Raw genomic sequence first — 24,135 nt, forward strand, 5'->3', positions numbered from 1 at the left:
CAAGTCTGCTGCCTGCATTACTGCTGCTTAACCCCACTTGTAGGGTTGTTATGCCCAGCTCTTTGAGACTGAGTTCATGGGACATCTTACTCTACTCCATGGCCAGCCTCTTCTCTTCCAAATCTGGTTTCCTGTCAGCTAGTGCCTGCTCTTTCTCAAGTTAGGCAAGTTCCTGCTCTAAATTAGCAAGCTCCAGACTGAGATTTCTCTCTTTGCCCCTGTATGCCAGCTCCTCAGGGGAATGTTCCTTGATCAGGTGCTGCTCCGTGCTCTGGGAAAAACAATTACTTCCAGCAGGTTGCTGGCCTCTTCCACAGGCAGTCCCAAATCCATAATGCCAGTATTAGCTCCTCTGCCTCAACTTCCTGCTCCTCCTCCTCCAGGACCTCATTCCCTGCATTCTAGGCCTGTGGTATGGTTTTGGGCCTTTTGCGTGCATGTTATGTTAGCATGGCTTATTAGAAGTTTAAACGCCATTTTACCTTTTGCTGCTTTTGCACCCAACACTGCATAGCTGTTTTTACAAGTTAGCCTTCACGAAGGTCTATACATGAGAAAAGGTTTGTTTTTCGAAATCTCTAGACATACATCATGCCCCTAAGTCTGTACAGTGAGTGCTGAGCCGTCAAGGTTATCATAACATGTGCGCCTGTTTATCGGCATGTCCGTGTAACACATTCTAGACACAAAATTTTGGCAACTGCGAGCCAAGCAAGATTCTGGCGCCTTTATCATAGCACACTTGCCATGATTTCACAATCTTGGAAGATTCCAGGGATGCAGAGAGCCTTGCTGATCCAGATGTAATTTACACTTACTGAGCGGAAAGGTAAAGGGGTCTCCCAAAACAAGCCCAAGAGTCCGTCTTTAGTTTATAATACATAGTTTCTATATAGGGAGGGTGTTAAAACCAGGCGCTATATAACCTGTTTGCACTATCATTGTAATATGATTACTCCTTTTGTATTTTATGGCATTGTAACCGTGCTCACCATATTATTCTTCATCATATGTCTGCTTATGTTGCCTAAAATACCGAGCATGAGATCACGTCGTTAAAATAAATATTTTAGCCTTACTGTGTCTCTTTTTTTTTAATCCTGTTGTGGACTGGTATGAGAGTATACCAAAAGAATGTTCTCACTTCCCACCATTCCTGAGATGGTCTTAAGTCGAATGTTCTAGGTTGTCTAGTCATTGGTTACTTTGCTATAGGACGAAGAGCTAATGTGACACTGATGCTAGCTGGTTGGGGTTTTCTAGGTACTGAGGTGAGTTTCTGGTACACCTCAATTCACTAATGTCCTAGGTCTCTGCACAGTTCTGTGTATGAGCAGAAATCCTTGCAACAGGCATCTATCCAGACTTTTCAAAGCTTTCTAAGACTCCACCTTCTAGGTGAAGTCTCTCATAGATACCAAAACCCCTGCAAAAATCATTAAGCTGGGCCACAGTATAAAATTCTAACTTGGCCAACACAAAATCAATGACTTCAGATGCAGGTGCTGGTTCCAGAGAAACAGTTTTAGCAAAAAAGTCAAAAAGATAATTTAGGGAGGGTGGAGAAAAGGTTCTAATTAATCTTTAGAATGGAGTAGAAGTGAATAATGAGTTACTATATGTTATTGCACAAACACAAGTCTATCCTCACCGCTGATCACCAATGTTAAAATAGGGTTTTCTGGTTGGCAGAGGTATGCACTCTGTCCAAGCAGGAGCAACCACTCAAGTCTAGGGAAGACTTAAAAGATAACCTGTGCCCCCAATAGGCCATTCATAAAGAACTTGTGTGGAGCAGAGCGCTCTCTCATCTGGATTATATCTTGTTTATCAAACAATCAAATGGTCCAAAAGTATTTAAATCAGTGGTGATTGATGCAGTGGGCCAATTCTGAATGTATTCATGGGAATCCCACAGTTATTTCACTAGGCCAAGGGGGTGAAGTAATTGATGTGTTGAAGGGTCCTGTGATCCATCCCCGGGCTACTGATTTGAAGGACGATCTCTTTCAGTGGAGTTGGGTGGCGGGTGCTTTGGATAACGCATGTCCTTCTCTCAGGATCAATGAGCCTCCGAGTTAGCCTGTCATGGAATATTGGGGGAAAATTAGGAAAAACGAAATATTTTAAAATATTTTAATCCCTTAAATGTGTGTTTACAAGAAATTTGGTCATGCACAGAGTTCGATTGTAATGGTTGTTTGTATTTTCCGGTAATGCAGGGCATTCCAAAAAGAGCCACGCTAGTAGGGGGGAGGAATGGCAATCTTTCTTAAGAACACGGTTAATTGGAATCATGTACTTTACACATATCCCTCGAATTTGTACTTAAGCTTTAAATTGGCCTTCCAGGAAGCTAATGGCTGTCCATCCTCCTTTTTATTGGTGAATATGTACATTCCACCCGGGAGACTATTTGATTTCTTTTGAGATCACTTTTTGCTTTTGTTTACGATAGTTTTATTACAGAAGATTGACCCTGGGTTATTTTCATGGCAGACCTAAATGCAAAGGTGTCTAATTCTCCCTCTGCAACCTTTGCCAAAGCTGACAAAAAAAATATGGTCCATTCCAGAGATTTCGTTCCCTGAAAAAATTTGAAAGGATGAGCGTGGGTTTGTACGACTTGAGACTCTTAGAAAATTTGACCTGATTATATTAAATGGTAGATCTACTGTGGGTGAAGCTGCTTCATATACCTATCAAGTTTCCTCCACTCAGCGTCTACTTGATTTTGTAGTAATCTCCTTTCAAATGTTTGGAGTCTGTTTTAAAACACACTGTTTTTTCTGTGTGACATGAGTGATACATTTACTAATAAGAAACTGCATTCCTTGGGTCAGGACCATGAAATTGACTGCCTCAAAAGGTTAAGAAACAAACGCAAACTCCATGAAAGAAGGCAGGAACATGATTTAAAATGGATCAATCTAAGAGTGGGTGCACATGCTAAAGATTCTAGGAAATACTGGTGTTTGATTGCCAAATATTGTGACTCTGGGGTGAAGACCCAGACATTTCCCAAACCCTGAAAATACTTTGGTGGTATATATTTCTCAGTTGTACACAAGTAACAGAGTTTGATATCCCTGTGACTCTCCGTGTAGATGAGGTGTTCTTCTCTGTGTATGGTGCATCCATAAAGAATGCTAGATCTTCTGGCGCTTTCGGGCCTGACTAGGTTCCCATTGAGGTCATTAAAAAAAGGAGGCTGTAGCTTGGGGATCCTTCCCGGCTCCGTTATTTAATTACTACTCTCGTTCCGGGATAATCCACCAATCCTGGAAGGAATGCGTCATTCTACAACTGTATAAGAAGGGCCTTAAATCCTCCCTGGCAGGTGTCAGACAAATAGCATTGCTGGATGCTTCTGGAAAACTATTTGCCAAGAGTGTACTATGTCATTTACAGCAGGGGGGAAAATCAAGATCAGAATTGTATTCCCCCTGGAAGAAGCTGTTTTTTTAGGAGGAATCATAGTACAATAGATAATATTGTGGTACTTCAAACAGTAATGGCAAAATACACCTTTTCTCGAGGTATGCCAGTATACAGCATGTATTAAATTCTCCATGACGTTTAATAGAGTTGATCGCTAAACGCTGTGGAGGAAGCTTCTGCCTTTGGGTGTTCCGCACCACCTTTTGCATCGTATTATGGAGCTACACACAGATAACTGATGCCAAAATCCCCCTTACCCCCCTTTTTTGTTATGCGTGTGAAGTGTCAGATATGAGTTACTGGCACTCTTTTGAGGGGATTAAAGGTCGAATTTTTCATCAGGATTTGTAATTTGAATACACTTGCTGCCCCTCATGCCCTGCACCTGGAGTTTGGCTTATTATCCTCTTAATCCTTTTCCTCCGCTGCTATTTTGCAGTTGGAAAGCTCACTCCTATGTGGAGAAGAGAGATCATTGCAGGCAGCCTTGAAGTTTGAAATTGATTTCCCTTCAGAAAGAACAGAGCACATTTTTTAGGTCTTTTGGGAGGGCTATTTAAACTTTTGAGCTTGACCTGAATATAGATTCTTTTATCTGCTCTGAAGAGCATAATAAAGGGCTCTGTGTTAAAAATAAGTTTGGCCAGATATATTGCCTTAAGCTAGTCAGACCTGCCTAATCTGGTGGTTCAGGAGAGCAATCTAGAGATCAAACGTCCACTCTATTTAATAAGGAATTTGCCCCATGGGATCAGAAGGCTGATCCTATTGCTGAGACTAGATCTGCTCCCTTTACTTGTGATCACCAGCATCTGGAATAAAATCCCGAAAAAGGATAGAAGACGGATGTTGTGGCATCAACATATTCAAGATCTTAACCACATATTATTTGTGTGCCCTGCGTTACAGAATGCTCGTCAACATATTTTAAGGCCTTTGTTTATTAAATAGAACATACATTCCGCTAAGCAGGCCAGTAAATTTATATTGTTTCTCATGAATTAAATGATATCTAACAAGATGTATCAATTTTTTAAATCCCTTTTGAACATCTATTAGGGCCATGGTGTATGACTGTTGGGAATTTAAAAAGATTTCAAGATCCTTTTATAAAATCTATTAGGGCCTTGGTGTATTATCTGTAATTTGTAATATTGATTTAGAATGTTCTGACAGATTGTGCTGAAAAAGTGCACTGTCTGGTCATGTTTTTTTAGACATGCAATATTAAAATCTTCTATTTTTGTGCATGTATGCCGTTATTCTTTGAGGTAGAATTTATCAAATTGAATTATGCATTATTTGTACTTCACATATTGCACTAGGCATGTTGCACTTTATAAAGGACTGAAAAATGAAATTTTAATCAAGTCCTTTATATCTCATTATTGCTTTCCTTATTTCTTATGGTGCTCATTACCTCTTTTTTGAGGTTGGGGAAAAAAATTGCTTAAGTTGGTTGGGCTAGTGTATTAGGTGCTTTTCAGGTCTTGTAAATTGCTATGTGATATTTACACATTTTTATTACGCTCTGCATGATGGTATTTACAAAGTTTACACTTATAGAACTGCAGCCATATAATAGATTTCTTGTGGTTCCATTCATGTCACTTTATTAAGGACAGTAAATGAAGTTCCTAAATGATGCATGTAACAGAGTGGAGGTTTTATACCTTTCAATTGTTGATTTCAGTATATTATTATGTATCATTGTTTTATGGCATGTAGACTTACGTAGGAGTTCGGCATCATAATAAAATAAACTGAAAAACGAATCTGGGTGTTTGCCAATACCAGGACGTGTAAAACTTAAGAGCACATCTCTTACCTTTTACTTACACATCACCCTGCCCTATGGGCTACTTGGGGCCTACCTTAGGGGTGACATGCCTAATAAAAGGCTTCAGAAATGGTTTTAAATGCCAGGTCAAGGTGGCAGTAAACTGCACACACAGGCCCTGCAATGGCAGGCCAGAAATAGGTTTGAAAGGCTGCTTTTGTGAGTGGCACAATCAGTGCTATAGGCCCACAAGTAGCACTTAATGTACAGACAATGGGTCTATGGTATACCATTTTACAAGGGACTTTCAAGTAAATTAAATATGGCAATGTTACCATGTTTAGGGGAGAAGCACGTGCACTTTAGCACTGGTCAGCAGTGGTAAAGTGATCATAGTCCTAAGGCCAACAAAAAGAAACAGCAAAAAGAGGAGCTAAGAAGGCAATACGTTTGGGGGAAGACCACCTGAAAGATGACAGGTCTAACACTAAGTAATCCAAGAAGAGTGTACACAAACAGCAGATACGGTTGAGGCCACTGAGAAGGTATGAAAAACTGTATCCACCAAGGAATCTACAGAGTGGGGGATATACAAACACAATGATACAGCCAAAAGAAGAGATAAATATAACCTTAGTCAAGAAAGGGAGACGACAATCAATTTATACTGATGAAGTGCACGAGAGAACAAACTCCTATACGAATTAATTAATCAAAGAATGGAAAGGTAACAACATTTTCCATTATCAGCAAGAAAATAGAGATATGACAATCCACGTCATCAAAAATAAACTGCAAAACTATTCTGGCACAGATCTGTATTAAGTGCCTTAAAATGCAGTTACTGCTGTTAGTGTTGTCTTCGTGTATTAAGCACGTTGACTCAATTTACCAAGATAAACAATAAAGAAAAAATATCTGTTGTGATTATAGGTCAGTGGGTCACTCACAAAAACAAAGTGCAAACAATACCTTGCTCGAAGGCAGTCAAACTGCTGGGGACAGAGTTCTACAAAGGCCACAATAAGCTAAGCAAGGCACTCCACACATACAATATACAATACAGGCCAGCAGTCTTGATTGGCAGAACTGATGCATCATCAGCAATTGGTTAGCTTACGTCTTTTTCCGGTCGATGCGGGAACATCGACGACGGGTTGTAGTACATGTTTTCATCGTGGTAGTCACTATCGACCCCTTCTAGTATCTTCTTTCTCGTAGCACCAAACATGCTGTTTGTCACCTTGAAGACAAAACAAAAGATTAGGTTTACAGCGAATTATGGATTCAAAATTAGTTTTGAAACAAAAGTACACATACACACAATTCTTATAAAATCAAACTAAGCAAAGTGACAAAAACAACTAATTTCCCACTGAGAACTTTTTTGGGGCTTTTTGCTTTTCTACAAGTGCGGTCAGTACTAAATTTTTGCTGCATTCATGCGTTTTCCTCACAAGACAGAATTATTAACCACGGCCTGTGACTGTGGTGCGCTGTGCTGAATATGAAGCCAATAGAGCACATAGGAGGTGACAAAAAACGCAGTGGTTTGTGCTGCCATCAAAGACCGAATGGTAGAAGGCAAAATGAAGCCAATGACAAAATGTACACAATTGAATGGCTGACTTGGGAAAAGTATATTTAACACTAAAGTTTTACTGGTTCTATTTCACCGATCGTCACGTGGGAGAAATAGACATTTTTTTCTCAAGAAATATTTTAGAGGATATTTTTTACCGAATTCAAGTCTAGAAGAGAAATTCATTGATTTGGATTCAAATAACCAGTTTTAGGGCGGCCCTTGAGTAATGTGGCTGCTGCTGGTTACGAAGTTTTTGAGACTGCACTGGACTAAATAAGGTAAGCCCATAACCATTTTCTCCACCTTTTTCCTGCAGTACAAGATTTCAAAATAAGACCTCAAAAAGTAATTTCTAGATTGCAAATTTTCGAGACAACAGTTAACGAGCATATTAAGCTGAAGTGACCTCAAAGGTGTCAAAATGTTTATAACATCTAAGAAGGTCTTACTGATCACACATTCCCTAGAGTACCAGCAAGATAATTTTGAACGCAACTTGACTGAGTAGATAGTGCAGACTTGGATGATATGCTGTATTTCATATGATCAAATTGGTCGATGCTTCAGGAGTTTTGCAACAGATTGGTAGGTTTGTGATGCCATGCACAATGCATTCCATTTATCAAAAGAGGTGAGTTACATTAATACTAAATTGCTTAAGTGAGCCCAGTAAGAGTAACATTACATTCACCAACCAAGAACAAGTTGCGATAAATAAGTTAAATACTTTCAGGTAAAACAGAAAAACCTGAGGAATAATACAAAGATGCCCAGACACTATGATCACAACGGTTTTAGGCACTTTTAATCACACTATACAACATGATGGTTCACTTAATTCTGTAGGTATTCAAATAGAACAGTTGAATCTTACACTTTAGAACCTAAGGTCACATGAAGAGCAACAGACTTAGAGATAGATATAACATTTATTGGTGCTTTGTGAAAAACCTTTACAAGCCAAAGAAGCATAAAAAAACAGTCTTAAATTTGTAAGTTTACATTTGCCACTATTTAGAGTCTGTAGATTATATGGAACCACTGATATTGAAACTACAACTATAAAAAATAGTTAATCATATATTGATCACTCCTAAAATCCATGTCACGAACCTTCAAAGGAAACCTTTAAGCCCACATTTGCAGCATTGGAGATCACAATAAAACACATTTTAAATAGAATTCTTTGCAAGTCTAGTCTATGTCCGGACCGGAGGCGAGGAAAATGCTTACTTCCTTTTGTTTATTATTATTATTATTATTTAGGATTTGTAATGCACGTAACTGCCTCAGCGACGAGGGGTTCCAGAGCAACCAGAAACCCAATGAACCCAGGACCGAAAAATGAAACAGCAACAGTTAGACTACCTGCGAGGGAAAGAGCCAGGTGTTTAAGGCTTTTCGAAATGCCAGATGATTCGGCATTGCTCTAATGGTGAGAGGGAGCGAATTCCAGAGTTTCGCGGCCAGATAACCGAAACAACGACCACCAGCCCTCGCTCTCCAAACGCGTGGAATATGGGTCAGCGCAAGGTTAGCAGATCGAAGCAGGCGCCCCGGCACATAGTACTCCAACAAGTGGAGTAGCCCTGGTGGGGGCTGTCGTGTCAAGATCTTACGTGAAAAAAAAAAGTGCCTTAAACTCAATACGCCGGTCAACTGGCAGCCAATGGAGCCTTGGCAGCACATGTGCAACCGAGTGAGATCTAGGCAATGCAACCAAAAGCTGAGCCGCAGCATTCTGAACCCTCTGAAGGCGTTTAATGCTCGCGTTTTTGGCGCCCAAGTAAAGACAGTTGGCATAGTCCAATCTGGACATGATGGACGCCGGAATGATAGTATGATGCACTTTAGGGGGAAAGAAACCGAGCAATGGTCTGAGGCCACGCATTAGCCCAAAGCAGATCCATGCAACGGCTTTAGTCTGTTTATCAAAAGTCAGGTCACTGTCGAACCACACGCCCAGATTTTTCACTGCCTCTTTAGGGCGGGGGCAGGCTTGAGGCGATCCGGCCAGCACTGCTCAGACCAAAGCTCTTGGTCCTTGCCAAAGAGGAGAATCTCAGACTTGCTGGCGTTCAACTGTAAACAGTTACCCGCCATTCAGTCTGAGATAGCCAAGAGGTCATCCTTAAACTTACCCACATTGGTATTGTACTTCTTCGAGAAAGCAAATACCAGTTGGGTATCGTCGGTGTAAGACACCAGGGACAGCCCCCTGCTCTTAGCCACCTCTTCCAAGGATCTGACATATAAGTTGAACAGGAGAGGGCTCACAACAGCCATTTCCAGTGGATAAAACAAACTAATAATCCCCTAAGCAGTGGAAATGAGAAAACTTCAGTCCCACAAAAGTCCTTCCACAGTTTCAAAGCTTCCTCTTTCTTTCATACTCACAACCAAAAACAAGTACCTTTTAATATGGCTCCCTGCGATTGTTCATTGTATGGGCTACAAAGCATTTCTGCTGAGTAGTTTATACGGCATTTGCTTATTGTTAAAGCGTGTTTGTTAATTGCGGCGATTACTATTTGTTTCAGGTTGCGGGTACGCTCAGCGCCTCTGTCACAGAAGTCTGACGTGAGGGATCAGCACATGGTGTGGTCAGCCGCCCACCAGGTGGCGCAGCTCTGTAACAGCTCAGCAGCGTGCCGCACATATTTCATATTCCTCAGTGAAATTGACAGCACGCAAAGCAGTGACTACATGAGCCATGTCCCCAGCCTGGAGACCGGCACCCGAGCATCAGGGTCTGTATATTGCATGCAGCTCGCTGCGTGATGACCTGAGGGGTATTTAGTCAGTGGTTGAGGACAGCTTGGTTAGTCTCCTGTGGCCTTGCGGGGATACATCCTAAGTCACCTAAGGGAACATAGGAGGTGTGCGTCCCCGGGGCATAAACCCATTAATTTGTGAAGCTTGGTCCACCCACCTTGCGCACGTCACTCCAGTCGACCATGAACGCAATCTACCTATAATTACTGCTGAGAAGTACACCTACATGGATGCGATAATTTGGGAGCAAGACCAATCAAACCACATCTTAGCAAACCTGGTTCCAAAAAAGACACTGCCAAGCAGAACCCAGAGTTTGTTAATAAAAATGATGGGGCAAACCCAATCCTAAAGAAAAGACTAGGTCTCGGAGGGCAGAGGGCATTTTCTGCAACAGGAACCCTTTGTATGTCACTATAATTTGTGAGATCGCACACAATTGAAGCCACCCGTCAGGTATCAGTATTCTAAAACTCGTCATTATCATTCCTTTTCAGGACTCACCAGATAAATACTATGGGAAGCACGTTTTGAGCGCAGACCAGAGTTGTATGTGAAACCAAAAAAGGACTTGTAAGACTCATCTGATGTGAAGATAAAGAAGCAAGAGAAAATTCCTCGGTTTAAACCACAATTTCAGAAAAATTAAGTTGCAGCTTTGACCACAAAATATGATACTAACAGTGAGAACTCTCCTGCTGAACAGGAGGTGAGTGGTCACTGTCCTCGACAGTGCAGTAAAGATCATTTCAGTGCACCGGAATCTCCAGGAGTTTCTGATTGTGAAAGCATCAGATGAATGCATTCCAGTTAAAATGCCAGACAGGCGTGTAGGCCCTCAGATCAATTATTTGAATTAGAGATACAAATTGAGGGTGACATACAGTGCACTATTCGAGTAATTTTCTGGGAAACTGTAACATTATCATATGTCATTCTCTTAGCGGAGGTCGATTGGCCCCCAGAGTTTGTACGCACATCCCCACAAGGTAAGGATGTAATAATACCCTCTTTTTCTGGACTTGTCCCTGATGAGGTAAATAAATCTATGCATAGGAATTGGCTCTTGCACAAGCCCCTGCTTTATACCACAATCATGTGTGCTGGTATAAGGATTTTCCATATCGTATAATACCCATAAGGTCCAGCCCACAAGTGCAACCACAAAGCCCTATCAAACAGAATGCTAAGGAACATGTTAGAGAAATACTTTTGCAATTAGAATACCAGGGTGTCATCGAGCCCTGTATCGCACAAATGAGCAACCCTCTTTTTCCAGTGGTGAAACCAGACCACTCATACCGTATTGTTTTGGACTACACCATTTAAAAAGTCATCCACGCACAATTGCGATCCAAAACACACATAGTACTGCACTTATTAATAATATAGCAATTGGATCTTTCAGAAAAATAGCACCTGAAAGCAGGGATTGGACTAGCTTCTCCGCGCTAGACTCTGTGTTGCTTCTGCCAACTCCCCATGGAGTATAAAAACAATCCTATGAATGGGTCAATTCTAAATGATATTGACATAGACACTTTGTCCTACGTAGATGATATACTTAACGGACAATGAGTTGAATTCTGATTTAGCCAGAGTGTGTCACATAATATTAGGATTTGCTGAATAAGGCTACAAATTCAACTTTAACCAATCTTAATATGCGATACAAACTTACCCTAGTGGGAAAAAAACCTGGCAACACACTTCCTGGTGTGTGCTCTGCTACGACCACCCAATACAATCAAAAGTTTGCAATCCTTACTAGAATTTCTATGTTTTGGCAGAATTTACATTTCAGATTACACACAACACATTACACCATTATTTGAATGTATTTGTCCTTACTTTTCCAATTTACATTGGATATCAGTTCAAACAGACATTCTCAGGTAATTACAATCGGACTATCAGGTTTTCAAGCAAGCCGGCCGAAGACGGCTGAAATGCCAGAAACCGGTCCCCGGAAGCTTGTTTCCTTCCCAGTATAAGAATTGGCTTGGTAGTTTGGTCTGCCCTGTTCCCATGATGCACTGGCCCAGGGTCAGACTAATTTGCATATAGCCAAGTTCTGAGCTGGGATGGTGCAGTGAGCTAAAAACGGTGATGGATCAAGCCCTGATCTTTGGACTGGGTAAGAGTGGTCTGCTTAATTCAGACACTCTGTTCATCAACACCCCCTTTTCTGAATCGTCTTTAAAGAACGGCCACTTACTCAAAGGAAACACATCATTGTTGTTACTCCTATTCCAGCCATAGATGCGGTCACAAAACCAAGCTTTTCGAATGCAAAAGCCCTATATCTACATTGGATACAATGTGCAACATCCTTAATAGATACGGACGAAGACTATCTTTGACCTCGTCTTTAAAAAGATAGCAATTTCTGCAATATGAGCATGTATATCCCATACCTACTAATATTAAGCCTCTAGAATAGTATAAATATCTAGTTTACATTGATGGTTTAGCCCAGCCTTCTATAGGGACCATGCACCAATAATCGGCGGCATGCACCCCCGTTCTTGGAGAGATATTGGATGGTAAATTCCATCCATAAAAAACGTATACGCAGTCCTTGGGTGACTGCACTGAGCAGCTGGCTGAACTAATAGCATTGCTTCTGGAACTGAAAAACATGGATCCGTAATTCTCCACTGATATAGTGTGTGATTTGTATTATTGTGTTCAGTCTTTTCATGACCATTTGAATTGCTGTCACCAGAATGGTTTCAGAAACTCTAAAGTATACACTATAAAGCATAAGCTGCTTTGGATGAAAAAACAGACCTCAAAGATAAGTTATCGCAGGCTCATTTAATCATACATTGGATCATCAGCATGTTGGAATACACATTGTTGGGAATTTTCTGTCAGATGAAGCTGCCAAGGCTGAAGTTTCGACTGCAACAGTTGCTGTGATTACTCATTCTCATACAAGGGTAGATGCCACACGCAACGGTATACCATTTGCCATGGGGCTTTCCAGCTAAATATACCTATCATTTAAGCAAACAAAATTTTCACTTTTTGCTATAGGTCCAGGAGTTGGTCATCATGTGATTCCCAACCAAGATCCAGACTAGCAGTGATAGCTGTGCATGAAAGTGTTGCATCTGCACATGCAGGTTTGGCTGCCACAATTTCCATATTACAAAAGCGCTCTTGGTGGCATAGCTTGTATCAACAGGCCAAGAAATATGTCCTTTCTTGTGACATTTGTCAACAAGATTGTTTTAGACATCAAAATGTTCCAGACGTTGATGACCCAGATATCGTGGCAACAGCCACACCCTTTTACGTAAATATTGTTCTGCTGTTCTACAGGATTTACAAAACATCTGTGAGAGCCAGGCAAGCAAACAGTTGCAGACACCTACCTCTGCCGGAATGAAGAATCAGTCAGCGCCTACTGGATGGATTCAACAAGTTGGAGCTCTTGTTTGTGAGAAGATTGGGGTGAAAAAAAGAATTTGGCCTATCATACCATGCACCGGTGCTAGTTCTCAGCGTTCACTGTACAAAATCCGTCATATTGCCACCGCTACCTGGATGAAAAGACAATCGTTTTGTCACCATTTATCATCTCAAGTTGCATCATGGGGACGATTCTAAACAGTAGGCTCCAAGGATTCCATGGTAGTTCCCTAACTCCTCTCGATATCACACAGGAAATTCCTGTACAGCTTGTGAGCAAAATCAAAGCTATTTCTCCACAGCTGGGAGCCCGGTAAATTAACTTAAGTTAATTCCTGATGCAGCTACAAATGGCAGCCATAAGACAGAAGTGGGTACTGTACTTACTACTTCATCGCCTGCAGATGATGATGTTCATATTAATCCACCCTTTGTGGAATCTACCACTTTTCTTACTACACCTGTGGATCTTGTTCTTCAACAAACTGCTTCTGGTTACTATGAAGAAACTGATTAATTTTCATCAGACTCTTAACAAATCCACTGTTTTAGACACTTTGCCTACACGGCCTTTCATGACTAAAACAAACTTATCTGGTCCCTCCTTGGATAAATGTTTGGATAACACTTTCTTTGGTTTTTTTATGGATTAGCTTTGTGACGGTTGTCTTCTTGCTGATAAATGGCCATTACCTTCTAGAATGCTCAGCCACAGAACTGGTAGATGAGGTGTTAACGCCTCACTCTTCTTCACATAAACTGAAACAAAACCTGTCCCTTTTAAACATTTCAGTTGCTCCAGCAACTGATGGGATTGTTTGGGATATGGTCCCCTATGATATTTTTGGTTCTACAGGAATTCTGCAGATTCCTTATGTTTTTAAGGTCGCTATGGGCGCTGTTATTGTACCTGGGTTACACTCTGATGATTGGATGTGGACACTGTTAATTCCATGCTCTCGGAGAAGTAATATTATACTGTTTTTGAAACTGAAGACTTGTACCTTAATTCTGCTAATTATTGTGAAATGCTTTCTCACCATTTCACACTGTAGCGTTCTAATCTAGGACCCTGATCGATACTGTGACCTTATGCCCCTATACGGCTATAAATCCATGTATTCCCTATATTGGCATAACCGATCAAATGCAATATTCAGAAACTCGTCTCTGGTCTCACACGAACAGAGCCACATTTCAGAATCGCTTTCTCTGCCACTTCCTTTGCAGCTAATTAGTGCAATGACATACTAGAAGTTACTATCTAAGATTCCTAGATTAACACTCCGAGTTCTTCGACAAGATAAAAACTCAGCAACCTGGAAACCCCCGCTTACTGTGTTTTGATTAGTAATAGAACTCTAATGAGCACTGATAGATGATCACTTCCTCGTGACATCTTTATTGACGTCTTATGTCCAAAAACGTACGTCAAACAAGGCACCTTTCAGGTATAAATATTACCAACGTTGCCTTAAGCAAACGCTGCTGAAGTTGCTGTTATGCTGATGATACCATAGCTGCTATCGCTACTGCTATCGCTGCTAACTAGCGAACGATGGTGTGGTGAACTTAGGAGCTGAACAGCCGTCCCATTGCAAGAGCCCAGCAGATGCAAGCTGCCCGTGGACGCTGCCCCTCCTCTTCCTCGACGCGCTGAGAGAGATGCTGTCTTTTCTCCTGCAGAGAAATCCAGCTTCCGGCGTTTCCAGGCTACCCTTGCGGTGACTGGGATATCGACCCCCTGAAGGAGATACCAGACCTCCATCCTTCTATTCCAGAGGTATGGTGTTGACTAAACCCTTAGAGAGAATTCTTGAAGCAAACCTTGGCAAAACCAACTTAACTAAAGCTACTTACTTACTCCCCTCCCAAGTATTAGGCTTAGGTCAGGTACACTGGGGTAGGCGTAGTTAGAAGCACCAGTTGAGTATTTTAGCCTAATGTATATATAAATGTATATATGTTTTATTCATTTTAAACCATTGTATGGCTAAGAAACCATATCAATGCTTTTACAGTATTATTTCGCAATACTCATCTTACTGTACGTACTTTTTATAATAACAAGTCTTGCAATTGTGGCAATTCATTTCTCTTGTACGAGAAGAAAGACTGTTCAATAAATGTTACCCTTTATTGAAAACACCCGTCTCTATATTCTCTACATATTGTGAAAGTAAACTGCACAACCACTGACTGAGTAAAATAACTGTCTATTGTTCACACGCCCCTAGAGATCGACTCTTGATCTGAGGAGCAAAGTTGTCATGTTGCACGGTTGTTGGAAAACTGAATCCCTTCTTGTCTGTACCAGGGAAGCTGATCACTTCCTATTCAGAGAAGAAAGTTTCCAGTGACCTCTGAGCTAGTTGGTAACAAACCCAATTAAGTTTAGCATAGTCAGTGGAGGACTGGAAGATCCGCACTTCTACGTCGATACTACTGTTTATGTTATTCCAACGCGCAGGGCCTATTGGGAAAATAGGAACTACACTACATGCGCCCAACGTTTGGTAAGGCGATAAACTAACGCAAGACGTTGGAGTAACTCAGTCGTGCATTTTTCACACAGACCCCTTTCTCCCGTAAATACTCCAATAGACGTCTGGAGTGGGTGAAAGGTTAAAATCCGCCCGAACTCAGTAGGAAGAGATTCCTATGTAAAGTTCTGGTTTATTCAACGTTGAAGGATACAGTGTTCCAAAATATTGTACACCTATTCTTTGTCTCCTTGGAGACAAGCTCTGCAAACCTTGCATTTATACAATGCCAGGAGAAAACGGAACCACTGGGGCCGCAGCAGATGCGACTCAGCAGGGTCCCGACGGGACTATTGAACCGGGTGCAATAATCATCCCGGTCAATTTAAGAAAATCTATAACTTTAAAACTTATAGAAAACGGACTGACACCACAAGGTGGTACAGTGATTTTCGTGAAAGAGGCACACGAATATCGGCAGACAGAGGTATTCTATTCATGGATAAACTTTCCAGCGGCAAACGCTAGAACAAAAGAGTTCCACTATTATAAAATAGAGGATCCACCGGAAGAGTACGCTCCTTTCGAGGAGATTGACATCCCATCAAAATACCAAGAACATTTACTTTGGTTTAAAGGCGCCCTAAAACATAATGATCATATTACCAGGCTCGGTCCACTAGGTAGACCAGGAGCAGCGTGGCCAGTTCTAGCCAGCTACACACCACATCCGGACATTGCAAAAATGTCAAAGGAAGAGCTGTTAGTACAGCTAAAAACATTAATTAAAATACATAGGCAATTAGTCCAATATGTAATGCGGACTGCAACAGTCAATCAATCAATCAATGACATTTATAAAGCGCACTACATTGGTTGGCTCTGGCGGTGGCAGGGTCGTTGGTCAGGGAGAGGATCAGCTGGGTGTCGTCGGCGTAGGAGATTATGTTGAGGTTGTGTTGGCGTGCGATGGCCGCGAGGGGGCTCATGTAGACGTTGAAGAGGGTGGGGCTCAGAGAGGATCCTTGAGGGACGCCGCAGATGACTTCGGTGGCTTCTGACTTGTACGGTGGTAAGCGGACTCTCTGTGTTCTTCCGTCGAGGAAGGAGATGACCCATTCCAGCGCCTTGTCCTGGATTCCGACGTTGCTGAGGCGCTGTACTAGGGTGCGGTGGCAGACAGTGTCTAATGCCGCGGAGAGGTCTAGGAGGATGAGGGCCGCTGTTTCTCCGTTGTCCATCAGGGCTCGGATGTCATCGGTGGCGGCGATGAGGGCGGTCTCGGTGCTGTGATTGGCTCGGAAGCCGGACTGTGAGGGGTCGAGGGATCCATTCAACTCGAGGAAGGCGGCCATCTGTTTGTTGACGGTCTTCTCGATGACTTTGGCTGGAAACGGGAGGAGCGAGATGGGGCGGTAATTCTTGAGTTCGGTGGGGTCCGCTGTGGGTTTCTTGAGTAGAGCGCTGAGTTCGGCGTGCTTCCAGCTCTCAGGGAAGGTGGCGGTGTCGAAGGATGTGTTGATGATGTCTCGCAGGTGGGGTGCGATGACCGCGTCGGCCTTGTTGAAGACGTGGTGAGGGCAGGGGTCGGTTGGTGATCCGGAGTGGATGGAGTTCATCGTGCGGATGGTGTCTTCGGTGCTGATCGGGGTCCAGGCGTGGAGGGTGGTGGTGGGGGGTGGTTGTTCGGTCTTGGTGTGCGTTGGTTGGTTGTTGAAGCTGTTGTGTATGTCCGCGATCTTGTTGTGGAAGTATGAAGCGAGTTAGTTGCAGAGGTCTTGCGATGGGGTGATGTCGTTGTTTCCTGCGCTGGGGTTGGATAGCTCTTTCACGATGTTGAAGAGTTCCTTGCAGTTGTGTGCGTTGTTGTCCAGCCGGTCCTTGAATGCAGTTTTCTTGGCGGCGCGGATCAGCTGGTGGTGCTTCCGGGTGGCCAGCTTGAAGGTGGTCCTGTTGTCCGGTGTAGGTTCCCTTCTCCAGACTTTCGAGGGCTCGACAGTTCTTCTTGGAGCTCTTGAGTTCGTCGGTGAACCACGGGGCTTTCTTGCTGCCGGGTCTGCTGGGCGGGGTCCTCAGCGGGGCGAGTTCGTCCGCGCAGTTGCTGATCCACTTTGCGAGGTTGTCGGCGGCCTGGCTGGGGTTCGCTGAGCTGGCAGGAGGGTGCTGGCTCAGGGAGGTGGCGAGCTGGTCTGCTGTGATCTTGTTCCAGCTTCTGCGGGCGGCCTGTTGCTGGTGGTGGTGGGTCGTCGTTCTCTTGAAGGTGAAGTGGACGCAGCTGTGGTTCAACCAGCTGTTAATGTACCACAGCTGACCCCTCATCAGGGGAACACGAATAAAATTACACCACAGAACATACAATCATGTCTTGGTAAAACACCCATAAAACGGGAACAAATTCCTTTCTGGTTAGCGCAAAAAATCACTCAAATAGAGGCAGTATTTCCGGATACTACCCCTATCGAGAAACACAGAATCTTGACCATCTGCCATCCTATGGGAATCGCACCACACGTGGAGGACTGACACTTGGGGTACAGTCTTTGCTTCCATTTACACAAAAACACATGGTGTTCCGTCTATGGCGGTAATACCAGATGTACTAAGACAGATTCAAAATGAATACGGTCCAGAGCCTGCTTTAACTCTTGGTATGAAATTACTGAAAGACTTCAAGCAGGTCTCGGCTATATTATTAGCCAACATAAAGGGAGAAGCAGCATCTGTGGCGATCCACCAGAAGTTGAAGGAAACAGATATAACAGATCAGCCAATTGAGCTTGCCAGAATCATAGAAAAATGCTATTAAGAATTAGGTAGAGACAGCTTGGGTGGAAAACCAGTAAAGCCCCAACTGCTCGAAAATCCTGAAAAATTATTTATTAAAAATAATTCAAACACTCCTAAAAAGAGCTGGGATGGAAATAAACAATCCACTCCCAAGGGAAAAGTTTTCCAGTCCAGAGGAAGGTCTCCTCGACGGATGGAAAGAACTCCGACTCGAGAACACCAGTCTCCCCAGAGGGAGCCCTCTGAGAAAAGATACAACCTTAGAAATAGGGATAATTTGAAAAAACCTGATAGATATCAAAGTATTGATACACGTCCCTCTCGATCTTTTTTGCAGAAATCGGAAAGAAGAGGACGGTCAGACCCAGGAGAGCACACCAAGTCCAAAGACAAGGAACCTGCTCAGAGTAAAAAATCTCAATTTCCGAAAAAGAAGGTAGCCAGTATTAGAGTAATCAACCATGCCGAGAATACTGAGGACACAGTTGAAAAACGGGGAGTGGGCACAGACAATTCTAGACAGTGCAGCAGAAATCAGTATAGCCCGCAAGATCTTGATGAGTCATCTGGAGACAGTGGGCACGAATGAATACATTCAGGTTGAAACTGCCGACACCAGACTTAGCGAGCCCCATAAGATATACGAAATAACATTGCGTATAGAGGGTGATAAGACTAGGAAAATAAAGGGTCTATTTTGGGATAAACTCTCAAAAGGCTATGATATTCTGTTAGCTGAAAAAGATTGGCCCCCGGAGTTTGTCAGGGAGTGCCCTCGTGGCGAAGAAATGATTATGCCTGCCTTCTCGAATCACATTCCGATTCACAAAAAATATACTTATTCTAGGAAATGGGCAGTAGCCCAGGCACCGGCATTATATAAAAATCATGTAGGATGGGATGAGGACTCACCTCCTCACAAAATCCAATTAAAAAGTGAACCAACTGCCCAAAGGCAGTATCCCATTAAGCAAGAAGCTAAAAAACAAGTCAGGGAGATCTTAGATCAACTTGAATACCAGGGGGTGATTGAAACATGCACCTCTCAAATGAACAATCCTTTGTTTCCTGTCTCCAAGCCAGACAATTCATATCGTCTAGTTTTGGACTACAGACACCTTAATGCATGTTGCAAAACATTTGCAGTACAAAACTCGCATAGTGCTGCACTAATGAACAACATAGTTAGGAAAAAATATAAAACGGCATTAGACATATCGAATGGTTTCTTTTGTCAAAACACTGCACCAGAAAGCAGATATTTGACCGCTTTCTCCGTAATGGGGTCTCAGGAAAATTTCTGTAGGCTCCCACAGGTGTTCAAGAACAGCCCAGGACTATTCTCCGCTAGAGTAACAGAGTTACTACAAATATATGATGATGAGGCATTATCTTACGTAGAAGATATCTATCTCACAGACGACGACTTGGATACTCACTTGAAAAGAGTGAACACCATTATACTTGGGTTCGCAGCAGAGGGTTACAAATTCAACTTTAAAAAGTCTCGAATTGCCCATCTGACAGTATTATTTTTAGGATACGAATTATCAAGTGAAGGAAAAAGCCTAGCGGACAACTTCTTAGAGAAGTGCGCTGTACTCCAAGCTCCAAAAACGCTGAAGAATTTACAATCCATACTAGGTTTTCTGAATTTCGGAAGAACTAATATTCTAAATTACGCAGAGAGGCTTAAACCTCTCTACGAACTAATAAAACCTGATTTTAAACAAATCAATTGGACTCAAAAACACACAGAAATTTTGAGATCACTGCAAACAGACATGTTAGCAAAAACAAAATTAGATACACGTGACAACACACGCGATCTTGTAATCCGAGTCATCCCAGGAAGATGCGGATTCACGTACCTAACCTCTAATGAGGGAGAAAAGGTGCCAATAGCTTACAAATCACATTTGTACACAAAGGCTGAAATAAAATTCAGTTCAACGGAGAAAATTCAAACTGCGGTTCAGACTGCTGTAGCAAAAGAAAGGCCCCTATCACAAGGTAAAAGAAAAAGAATCGTTACACCCATACCAGCTTTAGAAGCGGTAACTAAAGCAAGCATTCCTAATGCTAAAGCTTTGCATCCACGATGGATCCAGTGGGTTAATTCTCTTGCTGCAACAGACATAGTTTACGAATTTGATCCTAATTTAAAGACACAGGAATTTTTACAAAAGGAATATGAATGTCCTCTGCCAATTGAAATCCTGCCTCGCGAAGAATACGGAAGTATTATATATACTGACGGATCAGCACAACCCGCAGTTGGGGGTAAACAAGCCTCTAGTGCTGCGTGCGCGATTGTTAAAGGTCGTTGGCACAAAGGAAAATTTAGACCAATGGTCACTAAAACACAATCTCTAGGAGATTGCGCAGCTCAACGAGCTGAATTGGTAGCATTTAAGATGGCGCTAGAAAATACCGATCGCGAATTCCCCACACTAATAGTGTGCGATTCTTATTATTGCATACAATCTTATAATGAATACTTGCAGAATTGGGTGGAAAATGGTTTCAAAGATGCAAAAGGTGGCACAATAAAGAATAAAATGCTTTGGGAACAGGTAGTTCTTTTACAGAAAGAACTACAAAAGACTCACGTGATACACACTCTGAGTCATCAACGTGATGGCGTTCACATTGCAGGGAATTCATTGGCTGATGAAGCCGCGAAGGCAGCTGTGCAAACGGCTTCCGTAGCTGCGATTACTCGGTCACAAACAAAAATAGACAGCGACATTCTACAAGCTGTCAGTACGTCAGTAAAAGATGATAAGAAAACACTCCCAAAAGGCTTTCCAGAAAAGTACTTATATTCAACAGATAAGAATAATGTTCCTTGTGCTCTAATCCCTGGAGTGGGGGATAGGGTAATTCTAAACATGGAACACAGGTTAGGACTAATCAAAGCGGCACACGAAGGGCTTGCTTCTGCACACGCTGGCGTTTCCGCAACAGTATCACTAATAAAACAGAGATATTGGTGGCCTCGCATGAGAACACAAACTAAAAAGTATGTATTAGAATGCGAAATATGCCAAAAGATAATAGTATTAACAGTAAAACGACCAGCGCAGACACCCCTTCTCATCTCGGATAAACCATTTGCATGTGTTTACCTGGACCACTGTGGTCCCCTACAAAGGGATGGCAACTATAAATATATCATGGTAGCAGTGGATTCCTGTACGAGGTTCATATGGATGTGGCCCCAGCGCTCGGCTGACGCCAGAACGGTTATAAAAGATCTGCGAGTCTTTATCGGCACATACGCAACTGCCATGTTCCATTCTGACCAGGGTCCTGCTTTTAGCTCTCGAGCTTATAAGGAGGCCATGGCTAGCATGGGAGTTGGGTTGCGGTATTCTTGTCCGTCACACCCCGAAAGGAATAGTGTGGTAGAAAGAAAAAACCGGGACATAAAGCGATCTATAACAGCGAAGGTATTCGGTTCAGGCGCTGGGTGGGTCAAACATCTAATAAGTGTCCAAATCAGTTTTAATAATTTGCCAAGAAATTTTCTAAAAGGTTTCAGCCCATACGAACTATTGTTCGGAACTAGAATGAGAGTTCAGGACTTAGATAGTCAAGTATCAGTGGTACAAGATAAGAAAACAGACTTTGACATCAAAGATCGTTTGGCTGTTTTACAGGCCTTGAATGAAACAAGAACATCCTTAAGCAACATAAAGTTAAAGCAACAGCCAGCTACCACTGACGAGGCACCACAAGCAACAGCCCCAGCAAGGCCTGTCTGGATTCCAAAGATTGGGGATCTAGTCAGAGAAAAAATAGAGGTGAAGAAGGAATTTGGGACTTCTTACAGAAAAGCAGTACCTGTCTTGGCAGTCACCGGAACAAGATCAGTAGTACTACCGCCCCTTGCTGGTAAAAAGGAGAACAGAGTTGTATCAATCGACCTGGTAAAACCACAAGCATGTGGCCTATAATCAACAGTAGGCCCAGTGGACTCCCAAGAAACAACAGAATACCCAAACTTGCAATAATCCAAGAGGTTCAAACTGAAAGACTAATCACATTCGATCAGCCTGCAGCGCACAGAGAAGGACTATGCAATAATGCCATGGAACTCGTGCCTCTTGAGACACAGATTGAAACAATTTGTCAAGAAACACCAGTCTACAATAATGTGGCATCAGAAAGTGCTACCGAAAGACAAATTGAAAGAACAATCCCAACAATTGACAGAACTGCCTCTGGTTATTTCATCGACTTCGACAACTTTTCCGAGGATCAAAGCAACCCCGAAGTGATGCCAGAAATAGAAAAGACTTTTAAAGAAAAAGCAACGGAACTCTTTCATCAACTGAAGGAAATCTACCTTATTTCCCCTTGGTTAGAGTTCTGGTTCGGTCTAGGTGTATTTTTCCTCCTGCTTTGGCTCATCATGGTATTTTGTTTAGGAAAATTCATTGAGGAAAAATATAGTACAATGGACACAGCAAGTCAGAACATCAACTTAGTTCTCAAACCACACAGATCATCCCACGTGAAGAAAAGAGAACTGTCAACAGTAAATGTCACAACCATTCCAAAACCCGGTGGGGTAGTATGGGGGAAAACTGACTATGAGATCTATGGTCCGGTCGAGATCCTGAAGTATCCTCATCAACTGAAGGTTTCCTTAAGTGACTTTGTAAAACCTAGTACATTCTCTGATGATTGGGACTTTGACAGTATTAATAGTATGATGTCTGATTTAGTAATGTCAGCTAGATTCACAGAACATGATTATTTACAAGGTTCGTCTAGTTATGAACAGATGTTTTGTTTTACACATTATGGCGATCATTATTTGCATAAATTTGCACAACCTAGAAATGTTTTTAAGTATAATCAATGGGAACATTGTGCTACACCACCTAAAAGCAGTTCTAAAACATTCTTCGAGAAATTCAAATACTTCTCAGGGTTTAACATCAGTGATGCAGAAACGTTTTATTACAAACTGTTAGATAAAACAGGATTGAAAACAATCCTGACAAACACTAAATTAATATATTCAGAAGCATTTTATGAAAAAATGATGACATTTGGTTTTGATTATTGGAAAAATAACATTGAAACAAAAACCATTTGGGGTACGAAAGATTGGCAGGTACAAGGCCTAGAAGCATTATTCAGAACCTGCATGATACCAGAACAAATGATGTTTTTGAATGACACAATTCACCAAACATCCTGTCTTGGCCTAGCTAAGATCAAAGACCTAAACAAACCGTCTATTCCGAAGCCAATACCTGATAATGCAACAACAGATATTGAGATAGATGTAACTAAAATTTTACATTTTAAAAGAACACATCCTGATTGGAAAAAGTGGTTAATCTGGCCTACTGACACAAACAACTGTCAAGATAGATTCCTGAACAAAACACAGGGGTTAAAAATGACCAGACAAGACCCTAGATACTCCCAGAGACAACATCCAGGGATAGTAACAACATACAGTGTAGGGAAACTCTGCCTCGAATGGCTAGGATCATCCGCGCTGGCTGGAATTAAGCAACACTTACCTTTACTTAAAGATGGTGCTGATTTGCGCGATTTTATTATGGGACCACGCAAACAGCGTCAAAAGCGTTTCATAGCGGCCAGCATCTATGCTGCATACAACGAGGCTTGGAGAGTCACACAAATTGAAACAGCAGAAAAAATACGAGAAATTGATCGTATTCATTTGGAAAAATCACTTTCTGTAGTGGACAATGGGTTAATGACTCTGTCCTCCAGAATATATTCGTTGGACAATATTGTATCCTCTGCCTTTGATATAATAGACAGAGACTTGCTAATGTTACAGCATGGCCAGTCACAATTACGTTCTATTG

The 24,135-nt window shown here is 42.2% G+C and overlaps 1 protein-coding gene across 7 annotated transcripts in view; it reads right to left on the reverse strand.

Moving 5' to 3' along the window:
- CNOT2 (CCR4-NOT transcription complex subunit 2) overlaps positions 1-24,135 on the reverse strand; it is a 429,881-nt gene that overhangs the window by 258,256 nt on the left and 147,490 nt on the right. For all 7 annotated transcript variants that reach the window (XM_086921898.1, XM_086921930.1, XM_086921945.1 and 4 more), the window contains exon 3: positions 6,342-6,464. In XM_086921898.1, coding sequence (XP_086778024.1) covers positions 6,342-6,464 — 123 coding nt within the window. The remainder of the gene's footprint in view (positions 1-6,341; positions 6,465-24,135) is intronic.

This window comes from Lissotriton vulgaris, chromosome 1_1, assembly GCF_964263255.1.
Source record: "Lissotriton vulgaris chromosome 1_1, aLisVul1.2, whole genome shotgun sequence".
NCBI lineage: Eukaryota > Metazoa > Chordata > Amphibia > Caudata > Salamandridae > Lissotriton > Lissotriton vulgaris.